Below are 21473 nucleotides of genomic sequence, written 5' to 3'. Positions count from 1 at the left end.
GAATACCCTTAATTTTACCTCTAAAACCATTTAGAACTCGCTACTATAGAGTGTCACACTGCATTAATGATTGATAGGGAGCCCGCCAACGATCCTAGTCTGGAGACCCGCTTCAGTATGTGGGGGCTATGGCCTTAGCCTACTCCCTTAGAGGTTTCTTAACAGATTTTTTTTACGATAAATTGTTTTTAGCCATTTCCTCAGGAGAAGAACATGTTGTCACACAAATGAAGCGCCTAGTTTCAAAAGCCCCTAAAACGATTTTAGGTAGTTCTGAGAAAAATGAGAAAAACGATTTTAGGTAGTTTTGAGAAAAATGAGAAAAACTCATATCTATTAAATCTGTGAACTTGTTGTATTTATTTTTTAATTCGTTACATTCTAAAGAGTATTTTGGCTTTCCATTTTAGCGGTATTTGAAAATCACACCCAACCATTTTAGCGGGTTTTGAAATTTACCCTAATTTTTGATCATACGTATTGACGAATTTTGGCGTTTTTTAAAGTTCAATCTTTGGCCATCATATAGGTCACAAAATATTAATCCGACTACATATCTAACTCAAAAATTTTCAAAACCGTTTTAGGGGCTTTTGAAACTAGGCGCTTCAAATGTCACACTGAGATATCGTTGATTAAAGACTTTAAAGTGAATTACCTACTCTAAAGGGTACTGGTTTTTGTCTAGCGTTGCTTATAGCGCTCATACTGTCGTCCGGCATTATACACGAGGAGACTTTTGGCTTATGATTCATATGCACTATCAAGAGTGTCACGTCCAGTGGCGCACCCAGGATTTAATATTGGGGGGGGGGCCAAGGAGGAGAATGTAAATTAGTCCAATAGGTTCTTTTTCTTCTTCACAGCCTAATTTCCCGTTTATCGGTCTTTTGTTTATTGCACTCGGTGTACCTACACCATGGTCCCCACATCCTGAAGCGGGCCCTCAGGCTAGGATATTTGGGGGGCCCTCTACCTACCGCTAAGATTAAAGGCAGTGTGAAACACGACACTAACGTTTTTCAAATTGTGTTTTAGTTCAAATTAAGGGTACTTATACAGTGAATTATTGGCGATTTTTAATACATCTACTTTAATATGGAGCTGTCGAGTATTGACACATAATAATCAAAAAATATATTGCACAATTATATAAGTAATTGAAAATGTTCATAGCCATGAAGTATAATAGCGCCGCAGGCGACTTTTTTTACTATTAAAGCTAATTTATGATGTGTGTTTATCTCACTTATCTGGTCAACCCAACAGGCCGGGCCCCCCACAGCCCGGGCCCCCAGACTAGAGCCCTGTCAGCCCTCCCCAGCCATGACCTACACCACTCCGGAATTCGGGGTGGACACCGAGAATTTTTTGACAGTTCCATTAGGGATTGGGTTTCTAAAAAAACCTGACATTAGTGTTTCGAAATTTTTGTGGAAATTAAAATCTAAGAAATTTTTCTAAAAAGGGTGCTGGAGAATTATTACAAATCATTTTTTTATTTGTCTAAGCCCAAAGGTATAGTTTATTGGCTTTCAATTTCAATGTTTAAAATCATTCTAATAATTTTCATTTTTGGGGGGTGCCAGGGCCCCTTGGCCTCCCCCTGGGTGCGCCACTGCCAGTGGCGCACCCAGGATTTAATATTGGGGGGGGGCCCAAGGAGGAAAATGTAAATTAGTCCTATAGGCGCTTTTTCTTCTTCACAGCCTAATTTCTCGTTTATCGGTATTTTGTCTATTGCACTCGGTGTAACTACACCATGGTCCCCACATCCTGAAACGGGCCCTCAGTCTAGGATATTTGGCGGCCCCCCTACCTACCGCCAAGATTGAAAGCAATGTGAAACACTATATTAACGTTTTTCAAATTGTGTTTTAGTTTAAATTAAGGGTACTTATACAGTGAATTATTGGCGATTTTTAATACATCTACTTTAATAATGGAGCTGTCTAGTATCGACACATAATAATCAAAAAATATATTGTATAATAGCGCCGCAGGCGACTTTTTTTACTCTTACAGCTAATTTATGATGTGTGTTTATCTCACTTATCTGGTCAACCCGACACGCCGGGCCCTCCACAGCCCGGGCCCCCAAGCTAGAGCCCTATCAGCCCTCCCCAGCCATGACCTGCACCACTCCGGAATTCGGGTGGACACCGAGAATTTTTTGACAGTTCCATTAGGGATTGGGTTTCTAAAAAAACCTGACATTAGTGTTTCGAAATTTTTGTATTAGAAATTAAAATCTAAGAAATTTTTCTAAAAAGGGTGCTGGAGAATTATTACAAATCATTTTTTTGGCGTGTTTTTATTATATTTATATAAGCCCAAAGGTATAGTTTATTGGCTTTCAATTTCAATGTTTAAGACATTCTGGTAATTTTCATTTTTGGGGGGTGCCAGGGCCCCTTGCCCCCCCCCTGGGTGCGCCACTGGTCACGTCTGATGTGAATGTAAACCATAGACAATACATGTTTTTACCCTGAACGAAATGGACATTTCTTGTTTTTAGCCTCTATGATAATTTTCAATGCTTTATAATGCTTTGACTATTACTGTTAATGCTCAGCCGTAGTGGTTTGGCGGGCGCGGGGCGGCGGCGTCTTGCGAAACCCAAACGTATAACTGTGTGTGAAATGTTCGTAGACAGTGTCTTTTTTGGGGCATAATACACACGGTTATACGTTTGAGTTTTGTAAGACGCCGCCGCGCCGCGCCCTCCAAACCACTACGGCCAAGCACTTAATGCCGAAATTAAAATACCATCGTGTAGTACTCGGTTCGATCTACGATACTGCATTGCCAGTTTTAAAAAAAAATAAAAAATGAGACGTAACAATAATTATGTTCTTCACCTGCACCCTTCAACTTATTTGGTTTTAAACAAACATTAAAACACAATATATTATCTCACTATTTTGTTGAATTGGCAATATTTTTTCCCGATTATAATTTAATTAGATAGGACACGAAATTCCTGATTTATCGTACATTTAAATGAATCTTCATTTTATTAATAATAATCTATCGGTGAGTAATAATTTATGCGTAGGTTTGTTGTCTTATCATATTTTAATCATATTTAATATATTTTAAGAGATTCAGTGAATAGATATTTCAATGATAAAACGAAGTAATTGTCACATCTGTATATCATAAAGAATGTTGACTAACAATACTTACATCACAATAAAATTATTATATTCGCTTAAAATTACCAGGTGATAGCACTCGATAACACTAATTAGCTAACAATGCATAATACTATTTTCTTAAATTGTTTTAACTGTCAATAAATTCATGGTGGAAATGCATTGTATAAATAATTTTAATAAAAACGCATTTTTGTATTGATTCCACTTTTTATTATTAAATAATTGTACCGGTTTCGTCCGCCTCAGAGGGACATTTTCAACTGATATAAAATAAAACAAACATTTATTATAACTGTTTTAATGTCTGCTTTATTTTATATAAGTTGAAAATGTCCCTCTGAGGCGGACGAAACCGGTACAATTATTTAATAAAAAAGTGGAATCAGTACAAAAATAAGTTTTTATTAAAATTATTAATAATACATACTATTTTATATAATAATAAAAGCAGATGTTTTTACCATGTCCTTTCCTAATAAGATCATATGGGCTTCCATAAAGTGGAGGTTTGTATTAGCAGATCTGTTTTTACGAGAAATGGATATTAACCATTTGCCCAACATATCAATTCCAACTCAAACACAAATTGAAAAACAATATCTGTATTTGCCAGACCCAGAATTCGAACATGGCACCCTCTGTATTATAGGCCGACGCTTAAGCCGCTCGGCCATCGTGGGTAGCAATATAGGTTAACAATATTCATAGCTGAATAAGTGTGAGTTAAATACATGTACGTTACTACGTACTACTTACTACGGTACGATGCAACGTGGGTGTTATATTTTATGCGATCGCGCAACAAAGACGCACGCGTGCGTCAGAGATAGATAGAATGGAGGAAATAGGGCGAGAGATACACGGCTTATGCGTTACAGATAGAGTAATATACATAAAGATAAATCAACACAAATATAATATATAATACTTATACCTATATTAAAATTACTATTGTTCTGATATTACAATAAATTATGTGTAATTTATAAGGCATAGAAACTTTGTAGGACTGTATAAACATTACCTGGTTTGAATCAAATTACCTACAGACTACGTCTACATTCATTTTATTTAGGTGAATAAAAAATAACTGACCCGATTAATTCATTTATTACTTGTTCTACAAAAAATAAGATTTCAAATATTAAGTACATTTTTTAGATTCAACCTGTTAAATACAGTGACACAGTGACTCACATTCGATTTCTTTTTATTCAAGTATGTGCTCCAAAGAGCAAAATATTATATTAAAGACCGAGTCGATTATTTATTCTTGTAAAATTATTTTATTCTAATATTCGGTTGTATTAAATTTGTTTCAGGTTTTTTTCATCGACTTATTCCAAAGACGGTATTCTGTAGCGACGAGATAATCGGACGATATCCATTAAATGACGACGTCAGTGAAAAGTGACATTTAAATCGAGAAATTCAATCAAAAATTGAAATGGAATTCGCGTTACAAGGTGTCCGTGGCGAGCTTATGCAATCATGCCAGTACCCAAACGTGTCCCTCGCAGTTGACGGAACAAACCTCCTCCGTCCAGATGGTTCGGCCATCGCGCCAAGATCTCGTATGACGTCGAGATCCTCGCAGACCAACGAGGTGGCGGAGGCGGCCCCAGGCAATGGTAATACCGTCAATGAGAGCGAAGAAGTCGCAACCTTCTCCAGACTTCCTCCCAAAGACCCCGTGGACATACAATTTGATAAGATTACGTACACTGTCAATTTGGGATTCAGAAAAGGTGAGTTATATTCATTGTTTATAAATAATATGCCATACGTCAGTTAGTATAATAACGAATATGAAAATGACACTCCAGCAGCCCTAGCCGGCAAAGGCAGGCCATGCGTAGCTACTTGAATATGGATATAGTGGAACCCCAATCCACCGTTTTCCCACACGGATCGTTCGTTTTTGAAAGTCCCGCCAAACACCCATAAGAACAATGTTAAATAAACCCGCATTAACCGTTTCCCGATTTATCGTTTTCCTCGATCTATCGTCTAAATTTTGTGGTCCCGTCACAAATATTATCCCGATTGACCGTTTTTGTTGAATATCTTTCATTTCGATTTCGGAGAATTGTTTATGATACATACCTACAGACCTTTCAGTCGCGTCGCTTTGTTTGCACAGGTCGGTCGGCGCTCAGGCTTGCCTCGCATCTCGTATCACGATTTTTTATAATTTGCAACTAAAATGCCCCCCATGAAGAAAACTAGAACCCTAGCTGAGAAACTGAAAATCATTTAAAATGTCGAAAAAAATCCAGGAGAAAAACGAATTTTTTAAAAATTATACATCCCGCATTCATCATTTCCCGCATTTATCGTTTTTTTAGGGTCCCTTGAAAACCGTAGAATCGGGGTTTCACTGTACTTAATTTAAAATTCATACTATTAAACCTCAAAATTAGTTTTTAGAACGTGCATGTAAACAGTTTCTTAATTGTTTATACTTCAAGATATTTAAATAATATTTACCGTTCGTTAATTTTCCAATATTTATTTTCCCACTAAATATATTCTTCGGATTTCACTCTTTTGAATCTCGCAGGTATATTTCCCTTTTAAAATATTTTTCTGTCCTTTTAAGGGGTAATTTTTGTGATCTAAATATTTTTAGTAAGTATATTGTTTATCGACGTTATCGCGATCCTTTTTTCACGTTCAACTGTTTATTTGCGTCAATCTTACAAGATACTATCGCAAGTGCTGTTCAAAATAATTATTATATACATATTTAGTGATGTTATATTAAATGTGTTTAATGTTTTAAAATTTATTTATTTAAATACTCTAAATAGTACTCATTTTGTTCTCATTTTCTACTCACTCGTTCACTCAATTCTCATCAGTCAAGAAGAGAATAAGTATTTTAAAAAGATGCCGTATCCATAAAATTATAATATTTTGATTAGTGTCTCAGGAGACCTTCAGTAAATGAATGCCACATTCTAGTAACAATAGTGTGCTACCGGCGACGTGGGTTTCTATTAACACATTTCAATGTCGCGTTTATTTGCTTTACCGATATTTTGATTCGTGTGTTTGACCACGAGGTTAAGAGGTCCATGAGAACGTGTGTTAATGGACATAGTTCGTTGAATTTTTGGTGCTGTTGTCAGTGTTATTGACATTATTTGCATAGTAGGTAGGTATATCGTACAATTTTGGAAAATCAAGAATCAAGTAATAAATTATTACTAATTCATAATACTTCCGTAGTATTCGTATTGCCCAGTGCTCATAAACCTTTTTGTATCACGGCACACTATTTAAAATATAAAAAATGCGGTACCTACACTGAAGAATACTTACCTGCCTACGTGTAGGTACCAATCACTTTTTTCCAAAGTAAGTATCGCATTTTTATACATCTTGAAAAAATACCGAAATGCCTTTGCAATCAAGGAAATTAGTAATAGCAATAAATTATAAAAACACACGATAGCTGCATATTGAGAGACCTGTTCATATTTAACATATTATTTTATTAATAATATGCATATTTAGGATGTTTTTTTTTAATTTTGTGTAATATATGCATACGTTTTGCCCACATTATGCATTTACAAACCAAACGATGTTTTTGAGTCAAATAATTAAAAAAAAAACTATTGCAAAACAGAATAAATGAAAAGGTTATCCTTGTTCCATTTCCTTGGTTTAATTACTTGAATTTGAAGATTTCACTATCGGTTATTAATATGTACAATAACTACTATTTCATTTTATACTAGAATGAATCGATGTTAAAAAAATGTTTAATTATATTGCATCAGCTCCCTTATGCCGGGTCCACACTGGCAACATGTCGCCGGCAACCTCGTTAAATTTTACGATATTTATCATAATTGCTTAAGAAATTTTACGATAACTATCATACTTATCGTAAAATTTAACGAGGTTGCCGGCGACATGTTGCCAGTGTGGACCCGGCATTATGCTTATACAATATTTATGTACATTATTTAACATAATCTATACGAAAGCTATATCACACCTTTTATAAATTATAATGTAGAGATATTTTTTTATATCGAGGATTTTATTATCAGTTACGATTTAAAATTTTAAAATATTCCCTTTTTAAACATATTCTCAAAAATACTTATAATGTGATATAGTGGCAATATGAAATGGATATATTATGCTTACGGTTAAATTATTATTTTTCACATCAGGCTTACTATGTCATAGGTTCCGGGTTCTGACAAATTTACATGTTCTTTTCGATGTGTGCTTGGACCTAATATAGTGATAGCATGTGGCTAACATCCATTTCTCATAAAAACAAACATATATTAATACAACTTCCACTCTGGGGACATGATCATGCTACCATCGAACATGGTAAAAAGAATAATATGTATTTCTTGGCTTCATGATGCTTCTTTTATTTGTAGTGTAAACCAGTCTTGATTTGTAGTAAAGTTTAGTAAGTATCTATTGAATATTATCATTGTAACATTATACTTGAACAATGGCTTTCCTCCAAGAATTGACATAAAATAAGCAATGTGAAACTTCGCGATATTCTTTCATCGCTGAGTGTTTGCAAATAGGTAGTTTTTTTATCGCGATTTCTGAAGATGTTTTGAAACATCACGTAGTACGTATGCAGTGCGGTTGTTGGTGTTTTGCTTCGCCAACAGAAAACAAGTTATACAGTTGCATCCGACTGACCCTGTGTCATAAAAAAATAAATGCGTCATATACAGTGGTGTAGTGTAGCCGGAGTGCATGGGGTCGGCCTTCCGTGTCTTTTTTTTCCAAAGCAGCGCTCTCCTGAATGTTTTCAAACAATCTACATATACCGAACATAAATGTTTGCCTTCCAAAGATTTTTTTTAAATACAGTAAAATCTATATAATAACTATGTTCAGGGCGGCTCTCGTGATGCAATACGAACAGCGCTAGTGGCTTTCCATTTAGGAGCTCTGGGTTTGATCCCGGTGAGGACACAATATATTTCTGTGATTTTCTCAAAGCCTGGATGTTTGTGACTCTTTAAAAATTACTAACAACCACCTTGTATGAAAAAGCGAGGACATGGTTATTGATAATTTAAAAAAAACTATGTACATAGTCTGTGATGCACACGTTACGTTTTTTACAGAATTTATATCACGTTGGGGTATTTATAGCCATATTTTCTTTGATAGTTTTACCCTACTCATAACTGAAAACATGGCTAACTTCAGACTAATTATTTCCTTACGAGACTTTGAATAAGATACGACATATTATATAATTTTTTTCTTTCGACTGGTAATCTTTTTTGTTCAAATTTTACTTAGATATGAGAAAATTGTCATATAGCTATTGAACAGTTTAAATGTAGATTTAATTGTTTAAACATATTAATTACAGTTAATCAGCACTCCTTTCTAGTACTACTACATCCCTGGTAGCATACATTAAGAAATATACTATATTTAAATACATATAAGACATATATATACAAAGTGTTATTATAAAGTTCTGCTCTAACCTCTGTAAAAATAAAAATAAAAATAAACATCTGTTTCATCACGCGCTAAGATGATTAAAAATTGAAAGCGTCATAAAATATTGATAATATCACACCATTTATTCCATCGTAGTCAGCAGATTTTTTAAATCTCACTTTTGATGTAACATAATTTTAATAAATTAATATATTACACACATGTCATGACTAATAAAAGGCCAATGACTTGAGGCAAATACCTACTCTTATTAATAATAAATAATAATATATATTAGTATGTGCCAACTTATTTTCAATTTCCTGCACATAGTTTTTGTCTAAACATTATACCAGCATACATAATCTAGCTCTTACGATTTATTGTTTATACCCTACTTAAGTAGTAGGTAGGTACCTAACCTAACTAATACTTCTAAGGGTGGTGTATCTGGTCTTTCGGAGTCTATGTAGCCATCCAAGGAGTCATAATATTCTCCAGTTCATTTCTTATATTATGATAATATTAACTATTTCAATAATACTAATGTGACCATTTTTAATGCTAGGAACTCGCCATAGACAATAATATATATTATATACTTACCTGTGTGACCACAGATTCCTTTGCTCACTCATGAAAAACAAAAAACTTATTCTACGCTTGATATTTTCATGAAAACTGTATTTAAAAAAAATATATATATATTAAGGTATATTATAGTTAAAGTATTAATATTATGTATCTATAGTTAATAGGAATTGTTTTCTAGTTTTGAACCGTCAACAAATAGTAGATTACAATAGATTTTGAAAATCCATAAATTTTCCGACTTTGTTTTTCTCACAATTAAAAAAAGAATATACTTTTCTTCCTCAATTCATGCATTATCGTGAGTATTTCTTTACAGTATAATATACCTCCATAAATACATGTTATGCATTGAATGTATTATTATTAATACAATATACTATGTATTGTAACTAATTATAATTAGTTCATCAAGATAGATAGATCAAGAGCCAAACCAATTTACCACTTACATAATACCCATGCAATTACAATGGGTGTAATATAAAAATAATGCCAAGGCAGGTTAGGTAGGTACGTTATAAACATTTTACGATATCATAGAAGTACATAATAATATATACGTACACTAACAACTATATTATGAACTAGTAATAATTGGCCATTATTATTAAAATATATCCCGCTTAATCTTATTCAATAATAAATCATATACTTAATACATTCGTAAGTACTAGGTGTTTTTATTATCGAATAAAATAACGTATTTATAGATACCATGTTTTGTTTGTAAATGACAACATACTTATTATTCATATTGTAAATGCTCCACTCTGGAGCAGATTGGAGAGAATTAAAGAAAAAACTCATATTATTATGTTGTTTGATCCAGAGCAAGGATCCACTGACTTGGGCATCAAGCATTACTCATATATCAGTATTAACGTCAGGTGCGTATGCGCTAAACCTTAAGGAATAAAAATGATGATTCACTTATTCAATTATAACTGAAATTTATTAAGCAATCCGGATTTATGTATGGTTTTTTTCTCACTTAGTTTTTCTACCGTTAGGTTATACCTAATGACGTGATTACCAGATTCGAATCCTGTGCGAATCCGTGTTTGGAGTCAGAATATGGACCTAATAGGTTGAGCAGGTGGCTAGCATACATTTCTCGTGAAAACAAAAATCTGACATACTGAATACAAACATCCACTCTGTGGAGGTCCATAATATGATCTTCTTATGATCGGAAATACTAAATAATAACCGGTGCATTTGGACACCCACTGTTTAGGTAACAATAGGTGATTTACTATCAAACTTTAATATTGTCATAAACTGATTTTGATGTCAAAAGAAACAATATTTAATAAGCAAGCTTAATATACACCAACCTTGTAATCAGTATTATGCTAAAAAAAACTAGACCAAGGACTGCTTGTTCTGCTGTAAACCGACTTTAATATTATATTATGAAAAAAGTATCCAGAAATAATAATATTCAAAGACAAGTATTTTTATAATATCAATATTAGTGGGCGCAACAGAACGATGATAATGCAATGTTTATGTTCTATTATCTCGAAAATAAAATCGACGACACCTATGTTATGATAACAATTTTAATTTGAAACCATTCACGAGGAATATAATATATGAGCAGATTTCATAACAAAATAGAGTCGAAATTTAAGTCGTTGGGTATACCCACAGCAAACAGGCGAAAACCGTTTTTCAGTTGCACAGAAAAACATTGCAGATTATATTTTTATATTTTATTAATTCTATTAATTTCATTTACAGAATTTTGTAAATACTAGGTACACATTGTAATTGCCAAACAATTATTGTATGTAGCTTTATATAGCAAATAATTACCTTTTCGGATTCCAACTAAGCAAGACTATCGCGTTCAGGTACCGGCAAGAAATTTATGTTATGTTATGCAGATAGTGATGTAAATTTATTTCACGGAATACCGTGAAATATAACTGCTTGATGCTATCAAGTAACATACAGTCAATTTTATTATTGTCATCATTATCATCATCAGCCGGAGTCAATAATGCTGGAAGGCCTCCTCTAGCTCTCTCTCCGCTCTTCGCGGTCCCTAGTCTTTGCTGCCACGTACATCTACCTAACTTTGTGAGGATTTTATGGCGTCCCTGTGGGTATTTAGTGCCCCTTGGGTATCACTGTATGACGGCATTTGTCCAGCGGTTGTCCACTCGCCGAGCGACATGTCCGGCCCATTGTCATTTCATCTGGTTAACGACCTCTATCACATCGCGTACTTTTGTCTGCTTCCTTATCTATTGAGTTCTTTTGTGACATTTACGCGTTATGCTCAACATGCACCTTTCCATACCACGTTGCGCTACTCGTATTTTTTGGATTTCTCTTGCATATATTAAGAGTCAATTTAAATTAGATATTTTTATTATAATTCATGGTAAACCAACGAGTTTCGGTGCTGATATAAGATATTGAACTATTTACTAATTAAGAGATGCATCACATGCAGAATAAATGTATTCTCGTGAATTACCCTTCCGTGTCTGCTAATATAGCTACAATTAATACATTCATAAACAAATAAATACAGATGAATGGGTGCTTGAAAAATAAAATCTACCAACATTTAAATAGGGCTTAATATTACATATCCGAATTTTATTCATGCCTTTACAACATTGTTTCATTAAGCTTAAGTAATGCCACACACTACAACTCACATGTTACCGTCACCAGTTTTACTAACATATCCACTTCTAGATTGTCTATGTAAGCACGTATTTTATATAAGTAGTATCAAAGCTACGTACATTATGTGATTCAAATCAGGGGTTCCTTTTTTGTTCAAAGCCTCCTTGGTGCAGCAAGTTTTTAAAACCTATTTTTAGTGAAAATATTGGCATATTCTGTGGCGAACACTTGGGTAGCCCCCGATATATACTATGGTATGTTACTAAGAAGTTTCTAGGCTTACTAAAACTATTTACTCTTAGTAGGTAGCTAAGCGATGAATTTTCTATTATAAAATTTAATATTTTCCTACTTTTTTTGTCGTAAGTAACTACTTACTCCTTTCAATCGTTTACTGGTTTTTCTAAAATAATTATTTATTTCTCGGAAAGCGAATGATTTAAAAAATGCATTATCATATTGGTAAAATAATTTTCAAAACAGGAAAAATTATTTTGTTTATTTTAAGATATTTATCTAAAAAATAACGTACTTTTTTCTACGTTTAGAAGCATACACGATTTACCTTTTAATTAAATTGGTGTTGAATCCTGTTTCATTATTCGACTTTTTTTTTTAAAATATTATTATTTTTATGAATTCCATTGTCTATTTTTACAGAAGTTATTTACATAGTCAATTACGCATTATACCTATATTATGAATACATTACAACATAAAAGATTTAAAAAATAAATAGTAAGATATATCCGAACTCATAATAAGTATTAATTTTCCCTTACAGTGAAAAAAACTCTTAACTATTAATTAATACATACACATAGTGTCTGTTTATATTGTAAATAAAGATATGTAAAAGAGTACATACAAGTCACCTAATAATTTAAAATTATTTACTTAGCATTGAAAATAATTATTCATAAACACCACAATTAATTAATGCTAATTATGTAGTTTTTCAACCAATATGAATATAAAATATTTCCTGGTTCCCTTTTGTGTATTTTGTAAGATAACAATTTCGTTTAGGTATACAGTGTACTTCGTATATATAAGTAGGTAGGTATACTATTATATATTATTATGTAGGCATTTTATTAGAATAATCTAAAATACGTAAACATTGGGTGTATTCCGTATTGAATAAATAAATAAATATGTATATATTAATCAAAGCAACGCAAAGCCAGTGCAAAGACGTAATTAATATATTTTGTAATAAACACCGGACGCCATCTATAATCATCTTACTGAATTACCTTAATTAATTACGAAGGTGGTTACCCTTATATTGACGCATGTAGTTTTCACAATTAATTTTTATTGCTCATAGATGAATCGGTAGCTTTAGATAAAACCACTTTCCTTACGCGAACATTGAAAGTTGGGAGTTTGAATCCCAATTCGGTTTTCAATTTTTGTATGTTACCGCGTTTTTTAAAATGATATTTAGTGACATTATTTGTTATTTAATTGATTAAATACTTAAAATTAAAATGTGCCCTTTTAATAATATGATGGTGCGTTTTGAATGTTTAGTTTAATTAGATAATTCAGTGATTATTATTATATTATTGAAAAATTGAAAAAACAAAAATCCGTTACGAAGTATCAGACCATAATGTTTGTTTCGAACCAGTAAGTCAGACATTTGTTTTTTTACCTCTTTCGAACATACTATAATAATATGTCTGTCCATGGCCCATTATAATCAGGCCGTGACACGAAACTGTATATTTTGATCGCAGTGCTAGTTATCGCTCATACTTCGAGTACAATATGAAAAACTAAGTATATTGTTTCATATTAAAATAAATGTTAATACGTCAAGTGATCTGAACGAAATAAACTATTAAACTACTACTACCTACTACTAATAACTAGTGACACAGCCTGACTATAGTCGGCTTTGATATCTGCCAGGCAGGTAATGTTACGTTAGGTTATGTTAGTTTAGGTTAGAATCACTGACGTAGAGGCAATATTCTTTATAAATTAAACATTCTACATTAATAAAATATTTTCCTCAATTAAAATAACAACAACTGTTCAAACGTCCTGTCTAAAATAATGAATACTTGGTGATTGATAATGGAAGTGAAAAAATAGCCTGTTAATAGTTTAGTGACGTACATCTCAGGTAAAATTCGTGATTTTTTTTATTAAAAAAATAATAAAAACACTACGATAACCATTAGGTACTATTTTATTAATTCGTATTTAAGTATGGAGCACCCACTGTTTTTTCGTCTTTTACATCAACGCAAATCATAATCACAAAGCACTTACGACATGCACTAGTATTACCAAGGCTCGCTTGCACGCACAAACAAAAAAGTTTTCAACCTAATACAATTATTCTTATGTAACAATTTATTCATTGTACAACTAATTATTTTAATCGGACATTGAGCTATATTCGTGACTTTTCTGTTGCTAACTACAGCAGAAATAAATGGCAACAGATTGAGTTAGGTCACTTCTTTATGAATATATAAAATTCGTGTACTTACAATTAATTATATGATACCAGTGGGTCTATTCTATACACAAGACGGCTATCGACGGCTAAAGTGATAAATATTATCAGTTTTCATATTTATGTATTGAGGTCGTTGATTGTTACAATAAGTTAACCGTCTAAACTGTCAAAACTGACTATTTAGCTTTAAAAGTTAACACAGGCAAAAGGTGGGCAGTTAAAACATAACACTTTTTGACAGCTTTGTTTAGACCGTTAACTTATTGTAGCAATTAACCTCCTCAGTACATAAATATGGTTAACTATTTGTAATTTAAATAAAATTTATGCAGGTAACAGAAAATCAGCATTTGTCATTAATGTCCATTTTCTTAAATCGATGAAATCATGATTAATTTTAAAATTTTGAATTGAAATGTACCGAATAGCTTGAATACCTATAGATATAATTAAATTTTATTTTTCTCTCGAAATGTACAACAAATGGGTCACAAATGAAGTTTTTTAGCAGATAAATGGTAAATAATTCTATGTTGACTTTTGATAAATTTTTATTCAAAATTTTCATGATCTATATAGAGTTATTCTTCATCTAAAAAAATTGCGTTTTGAGTAGACAAGATAAACGTTATATATATTATATATTATTCCATTTTTTAATTGAAACAAATACCTATTTTTAGTTTTCACTACTTATACTATTTTTTTATTACCAACAAATAGCAAATCCACACACAATGCTCCTATAGAGAGGAATTCCGGACAGATATTGTTAGATTTTTTTAAAAATATTAATTACCATGACCTTGCTTTTTCGTACAAGGTGGTTGGGTGGGTTAGTTGCATTGATGTGGGGCTAATTAGGTTCCTCCATTTATATCTTTAATTTTCTTTATGGCCAGGATTAAATATTTTGTGTAGTGTTCTTGAGTTGTTCTATTGCTTAGTACTTCGTGAGGCTTTTGGAGGTCAATTTCATGATTATGCTGTCTACATCGAGTCCTGAGAGTCTATCGCTCCCTTTATAGTATAGGGCAGTCGTTGATGACATGCCACACAGTTTGACATATTGTGTTGCCGTCACATGGACAACAGTCATCATCCCTCGATTTAAATCTTTTTAGATAAGCTCGCACCGCTCCGTGGCCTGTTAGTATCTGTGTGAGTTCGTGTGATATTTTTAAGTTCCTGGCAAGAGTGATAGCACAGTTTATGTTTGGAATAAATTTCTGCGTTATTGATCCTGTGGCGGATGTTGTGTATCTGTGGTTCCATAGCTCTATTGTGTCTTCGTTTAGTTTTTGTTTTGCGTAGCTTAGAGGGAAGTGTGTGTAGGTTTAAGGTATTTTATCTGTTGTCGCTTGTTTAGCGTATTTATCAGCTTCCTTGTTTCCGGCTATCCTGTGTGACTTCTTATCCAGAAGAATCTAGGGTTTGTTCCTATCATTCGAAGCTGTGTTGATAGTGTTAAAATGTCTCTTACTAGTGGGTGTGTGGATGATGGGTTTTGGAGAGCTACCAGACTGGATTGGCTATCTGAGAATATGTTAACATAGTCGTATCTGTGGAACTTTAATCTTTTCAGTGTCTTCTCGAGAGATTCTTTGATAGGAAATATTTCTGCTTGGAAAACAGTGCAGTAGCTTTCGAGCTTAAATTTTCGGGGGGTTATTAATGTTCCATCTTCGTAGGCCACAAAAGCTGCCCCTACTTTGTCATCGATTAGACTGCCATCTGTGTAGATCTCCAATCCTGTGATGTGGTATTTTGTTTTAGAGTCTTCGTCAACTGTTCCTATGTGTTCTATATTTTCTAGATGTCTGATACCAGGGTGTGGAAGTTGTGTGTAGTGTATTTTGTTTTCGTATGTTCTGTCTGTAGGTAAGTGTCGAGGAAGTATGTGGCTTGTTTTAACTTGGTATATCCCTGTGAGTTCTTGTATTTTTATATCTATTGGCACTATGCCTGCCAGAACTTGTGCTGACGTTAGTGATATTGTGCGATATCCCTTACAAATTGATATTGCGAAAGGTCTTTGCGCGGAATTCAGTCTTTTTTGGATCGACTTTCTATGAGTTGCTTTATTCCAGACTGGTACCGCGTAAGTTAAGGTTGGCTCCACAGCTCCATGATATATCATTTTTAAAACTTCAGGAGATGCCCATGTGGTTCTTGCTGTTTTTAAGAAGAATTTTCCCATTTGAGCTGGTTTCTTACACATGCTATTGTTAGATTAAAACAATATGTCTCTCTTATAATAATGTACTATTTGCAATAAGATCTATACGATTGAGTCTTCAGGGAAAACACTCTGCGGCTTTTTATCCAATATAATACAAAGCATAATAGTTATGTCATTATTTTAAAATTTGACAATATGAAAAACTAATATTTGCATTTTCGATAAATAACAGACTAATAATAAAATTTGCGGTCACTGCGGTATATTTTATAGCTAGTCCACTAAAATAATGTGGGCTATTACATAACTAGATGGGTTTATTGAACTTCATTACCAGAGTTTCAAGATTGGAGCTAAATAAGTGGGCAAACAAGGAAATGTTGACAATAATAATTGCATTGATCTACTTTATAAATTCAGAAGCTTAGTGTTTTAGGGAAGATATAATTAACATGTTAAATAATATTAATTTGACAATGTCTCCTGTATCGAACACTGTTTATTTGGCGGATATAGGTACCTAGACGGTAAAAACAAACGAAAAGAAAACAAATGTACATATTATCATGGCCTGGACTTAGGAGGGGCCCGGTGTGGTGGGTCAACCAGTTGAGAGGTAAACACAGACCACAATTATATATATGTAGCTGTGTGATGCAATTTGATTTCATATGATACGGGCCGTCCGACTTGGTTGCTACTAAGGACAATTATTTTGCATTTAAACAATTTGCGGCGTCTTACTGCGGGCGTGAAGATCTCTTCACATAATCTTTGCTGTCCGTATGCTTAGCTTCGTTTTCTTTGTTATATATACTTACCTTCAATTCATTTTCTTTTTCGTAAATTCCATGTGCTTTTCTCTCCCTGGCACCTTGCATTAGAGTAATTTCTTTAAACTCAGTCAGAGCTCACTTTGAGCGTAACAACCTCAGACTTGGGTATTTTCTCCCAGGGCATTCCCAGGCAAAATTGAAATAGATGTGTCACATCGCCACTGTACGGTCCCGTGATACGCTCGATTAAGACCGAGTGTGGTGCGGGCGGGTTTTGGTTCGGAGGGATTAACTTCAATGGTTACATAGGTACGTTTTAAAATCCTTACTTATCTATGGAATAATAAATTAATTTTCCATATTTTTGATAATTGCATTATATTATCATGACGAACAAAGTCTCGTGATTAAAATATTTTACAAGTATTGACTTTAACCTTTAAATATCGAGTATTCAATACTGGTATTACATACACGTACCTACGTGAGTAACCAGTCCTACGATAAATATAAAACTATTTCTATTTTATTGGATCTATTTTATAAGGTAAACGGCATTGGAACAAATAATAAACATTGATATCATTATCACAATAATAAGTAATGTTATTCACGTTCTTACGAGTGATAGTGATAGCTAAGTAATAAACAACAAATACATAATAATATTATAATACGTATTCAATAATTATTTATTCATTCTCGAAAGTCAGTTAATAATTTGATTGTCCTTTATTTAGGAAAATATCCGAAACCCCTCCTAACGTTACCGGACTATTCGGGACATTGAACCAGCAAATTTCTCGTCATAATGGTGTAACAAAAATCGTACTTTCCTATCGTTGATTTCAAATGTAAACAAGTAGTATTGATGTAATTAAATGTAAATGTAAATTGAAGGGTTGAAAGTCTATAAAGTCTATAAAATCGTTAACAAGTTTTTTACTTCAATACAATCTATATGCTAAGCCTAATGACCAAATGATAAATAATTATGCAACATTTTATAAAATAATTCTACGTTTTATTCTGTGTTTTATATCATTTGATTATACCTATTTCTTTTTACAATACAACAGGAATAAAATAAAAATGTAAAACAAGAGATTTTTTAATTTCTTTGTCTTCATTGGACCCGCATTCACTTGTTGCCCTTTTTGATTTGCCTTTCTTGGATTTATCCCTCACTTTGGTGTCTTTACTGCAGATATTTATTGAATTTAATCTAACCGATATTGACCTTATTCAGATGCTAGGCTAGATAGGCCATTGATGTAGGTATTCTAAATAATAAGTATATATATATATATATATGTTCTATTTGGAAGAAAATTCAAGTTGAAAATTTCAACAGAAAATGTATAGGTAGGTACTGTACATTTTGAATATTCCTGCTAGATGCATAGTATGTATATGCTATATTATACATACTGTGAACTTCTCTCGGCTGAATCCTGCGTCATGGTACTTTTTTCATTTCCGAGTTAGAGTAGAGGAGGGGCCACAGACGAATTAAACATTGCATCATATAACAGCATAATATATCAATACACATAGGTAAGAGTGAAAATTTGTCCTCGCAGACTCGTTTATTCATTCAAACTTATACAATTAAACAGGAGAGATAAACTCTTATGGTGTCATTGTTCTCGGTGAGAATATCTTTACAAAGGATTGCTTTTAAGTAACCGGGGAAGGTATATTTTTATTTTTGCACATAATGCCGTGTCCACACTGGCAACCTAATTAAATTTCGATTAAAATAGTTTTTGGTCATACAAATTTGTGAAATTTAATGAGGTTACCAGCAACTCAGCAACGCGGAGACGGTGTACAATTGCTTTAAGTCAGAATACATTACGATTCTATATTATAGATATTTTGACATTATTTAGAGTTTCTATGAAAAATTAGAGCATTTTTATATGGAATTTTCATAGAGTAGGATAGGCCTGGTGTTAATACATAAAATTCAGGTAAATACATTTGTATTTAGATAAAACATATGTATTCATTCCGTGAATTTTATTAGAAAAAATAACACGAGTTAATGTATGGTACTTAAACGAAAAATGAATAATAATATTTTATACAGTAATTCACATTGATTTTTATAGCTTAAAATGACTTACTTTTACACAAAGGTAGAGCGAAAAAACAGATATGTATATACATATACGAGTTTAGTGTTATTCACATTATTATAATTATTATATGAGGACCTACGTATGCTTTCATCAATTAAAAAAAAATAATTATCACGAATCTTTATATATTTCCTTGTAACTTACGGAATGTGTTATATGATTGATTACAAAATTGTGCACTATTGACTGTTATATAATATTGCATTATTTTTATTGAGCACGTAGTAAGTAGTCGGTCACCGATCATAAAGTTAACGAGGTAGTATTAACACTACACAAACCAGTTATTTATTAATGATTTATTGACAGAAAAATGACATTACTCGTGGAGGATCGCTAATTTGATATTTGGAAGCAAGATGTTGAATACATTAAAAACCATATTATGCTCTATAATTATCTGTAATATATAATTATATTTATTACATGGTATTCAGTAACTAAATATTATAAAATGGTGTTACAACATTACAATATACACATGTTTCAGTCATGTAGTGTTTCCTGTTTATTGTTATGTAAAAGAAACACGTGCCATGTTAAGACGGTACTTCAGTGAACCGGCAAATAATTTTTAACTATAGGTGCGACGAAATTTTGAACTCACTAGCAATCGGAGAGCGAACGTCGAGCTGTGAACACGTCAATTTGTTTCGTGATGGCGACATGGGGTATTAATTCTTAAATCGTGTAAAGATGGCTAAAAAATGTTACCCATTTACTTGAAAAAGAAAACATGTCAATGAATATATTATTATTGTTATTAATAGAATAATAAACAGAACATTAAATTGACGCATGTTGGATTTATATGACAAATTATATTTCGTTCGGCACGTGTCATTTGCACAATCCGCGCATCGGCTGGCCACGATCTTTTTAGACCATGCCTCAACTTAACAAAATTAACATTTATATAAATTAACATATACAATAACTAATAAAATTAAAACATTATGATAATATTATTATGATATGAGTAACATTTCCAAACTTTTTCGATTCACGGAAATGGGTTGGATAAGCAGAATGTAGTATCTCAAATCTTGGAATCAAACGAGTAGCTCTACTTCAACATAACACAAGTTCAATGCTTTGACGCATTTCGAGAGTTAACTATCTCGAGTTAAGGGGGAATGTTCTACATACCAGAGGCACCTAGCGGAAAAATACGAAGCTTGCAATGTGAGACATTTTTTGATAATTTACAATTTCAACTGTAGTAATTAATAAATATGTATCTGAAAACATTAAAAAGATATTTTTTATTTTAAGTCAAAGATAAACATACAATTGTAAAAAAAATGTGAATATTTATTATTAAAGTTTAGTTTATTAAGTTTTCAATTTTTTTTTCATACAGATTTTTGACTAATTCGTAGTTTTAATATTTTTTATATTTATTTAAAAAAACATCAATTTTTATAAAAATATAAATGTGTATAACTTGAAATCCTTTTATTTATATCAAATCGAGCTTAAATATTGGGACCATACCTTAATAAGAAACCAGTAAATATGGCGAACGTATGTAAGTTACGGTATGTAAGGAAATATCGGATATAAACGTCACGTACCTGTAAAATCATGGAAAAATTGTGAAGTGTATACAATTCAATCGGTAGATAATTCGGTAGCGCACAGATCGAAGTGTATATGTAAAAATATTAATAAAATCTCATTTAAATGAGATTTAGTGCGATTTCCAAAATATCTTAGTATTAGATTATTACACATAGTTTTATATCACGAATTACCACTAAGGAAACGTTCAATCGTTTGTGGATATCTGCCTTTATGTGTCATTTAAAAAATATCCTAGATTAATTAAGAAATTCCAACATATAATTATTATACTACGAAATGAATATAAAAGTCCGCATAGCAAAATATAATACTTCGACCACGCTATGGACTGCCTACTAGAAAAGAATGTTTTTTTTATCGAATGACTTGCAAATGTTGGAGACACTTATGACGGAAATGTGCTCTATTTAGCGGATAAACATTTGCTTAAGATCA

At 32.5% G+C, this 21473-nt stretch overlaps 1 protein-coding gene across 1 annotated transcript in view; it reads left to right on the top strand.

Moving 5' to 3' along the window:
- Positions 1 to 21473, top strand: part of LOC147078417 (ATP-binding cassette sub-family G member 4) — a 53210-nt gene that overhangs the window by 6327 nt on the left and 25410 nt on the right. The window contains exon 2 of the mRNA XM_085959331.1: positions 4484 to 4909. Within this exon, the coding sequence (XP_085815457.1) occupies positions 4609 to 4909 (301 nt within the window). The 5' untranslated portion in view covers positions 4484 to 4608. The remainder of the gene's footprint in view (positions 1 to 4483; positions 4910 to 21473) is intronic.

Source organism: Rhyacophila brunnea, unplaced genomic scaffold (assembly GCF_057557595.1).
Source record: "Rhyacophila brunnea isolate RB1 unplaced genomic scaffold, BYU_Rbru_1.0 scaffold_11, whole genome shotgun sequence".
Lineage (NCBI taxonomy): Eukaryota > Metazoa > Arthropoda > Insecta > Trichoptera > Rhyacophilidae > Rhyacophila > Rhyacophila brunnea.
Note: the sequence above shows the minus strand (reverse complement) of the source record. Positions and strands in the feature narration are given on the sequence as shown.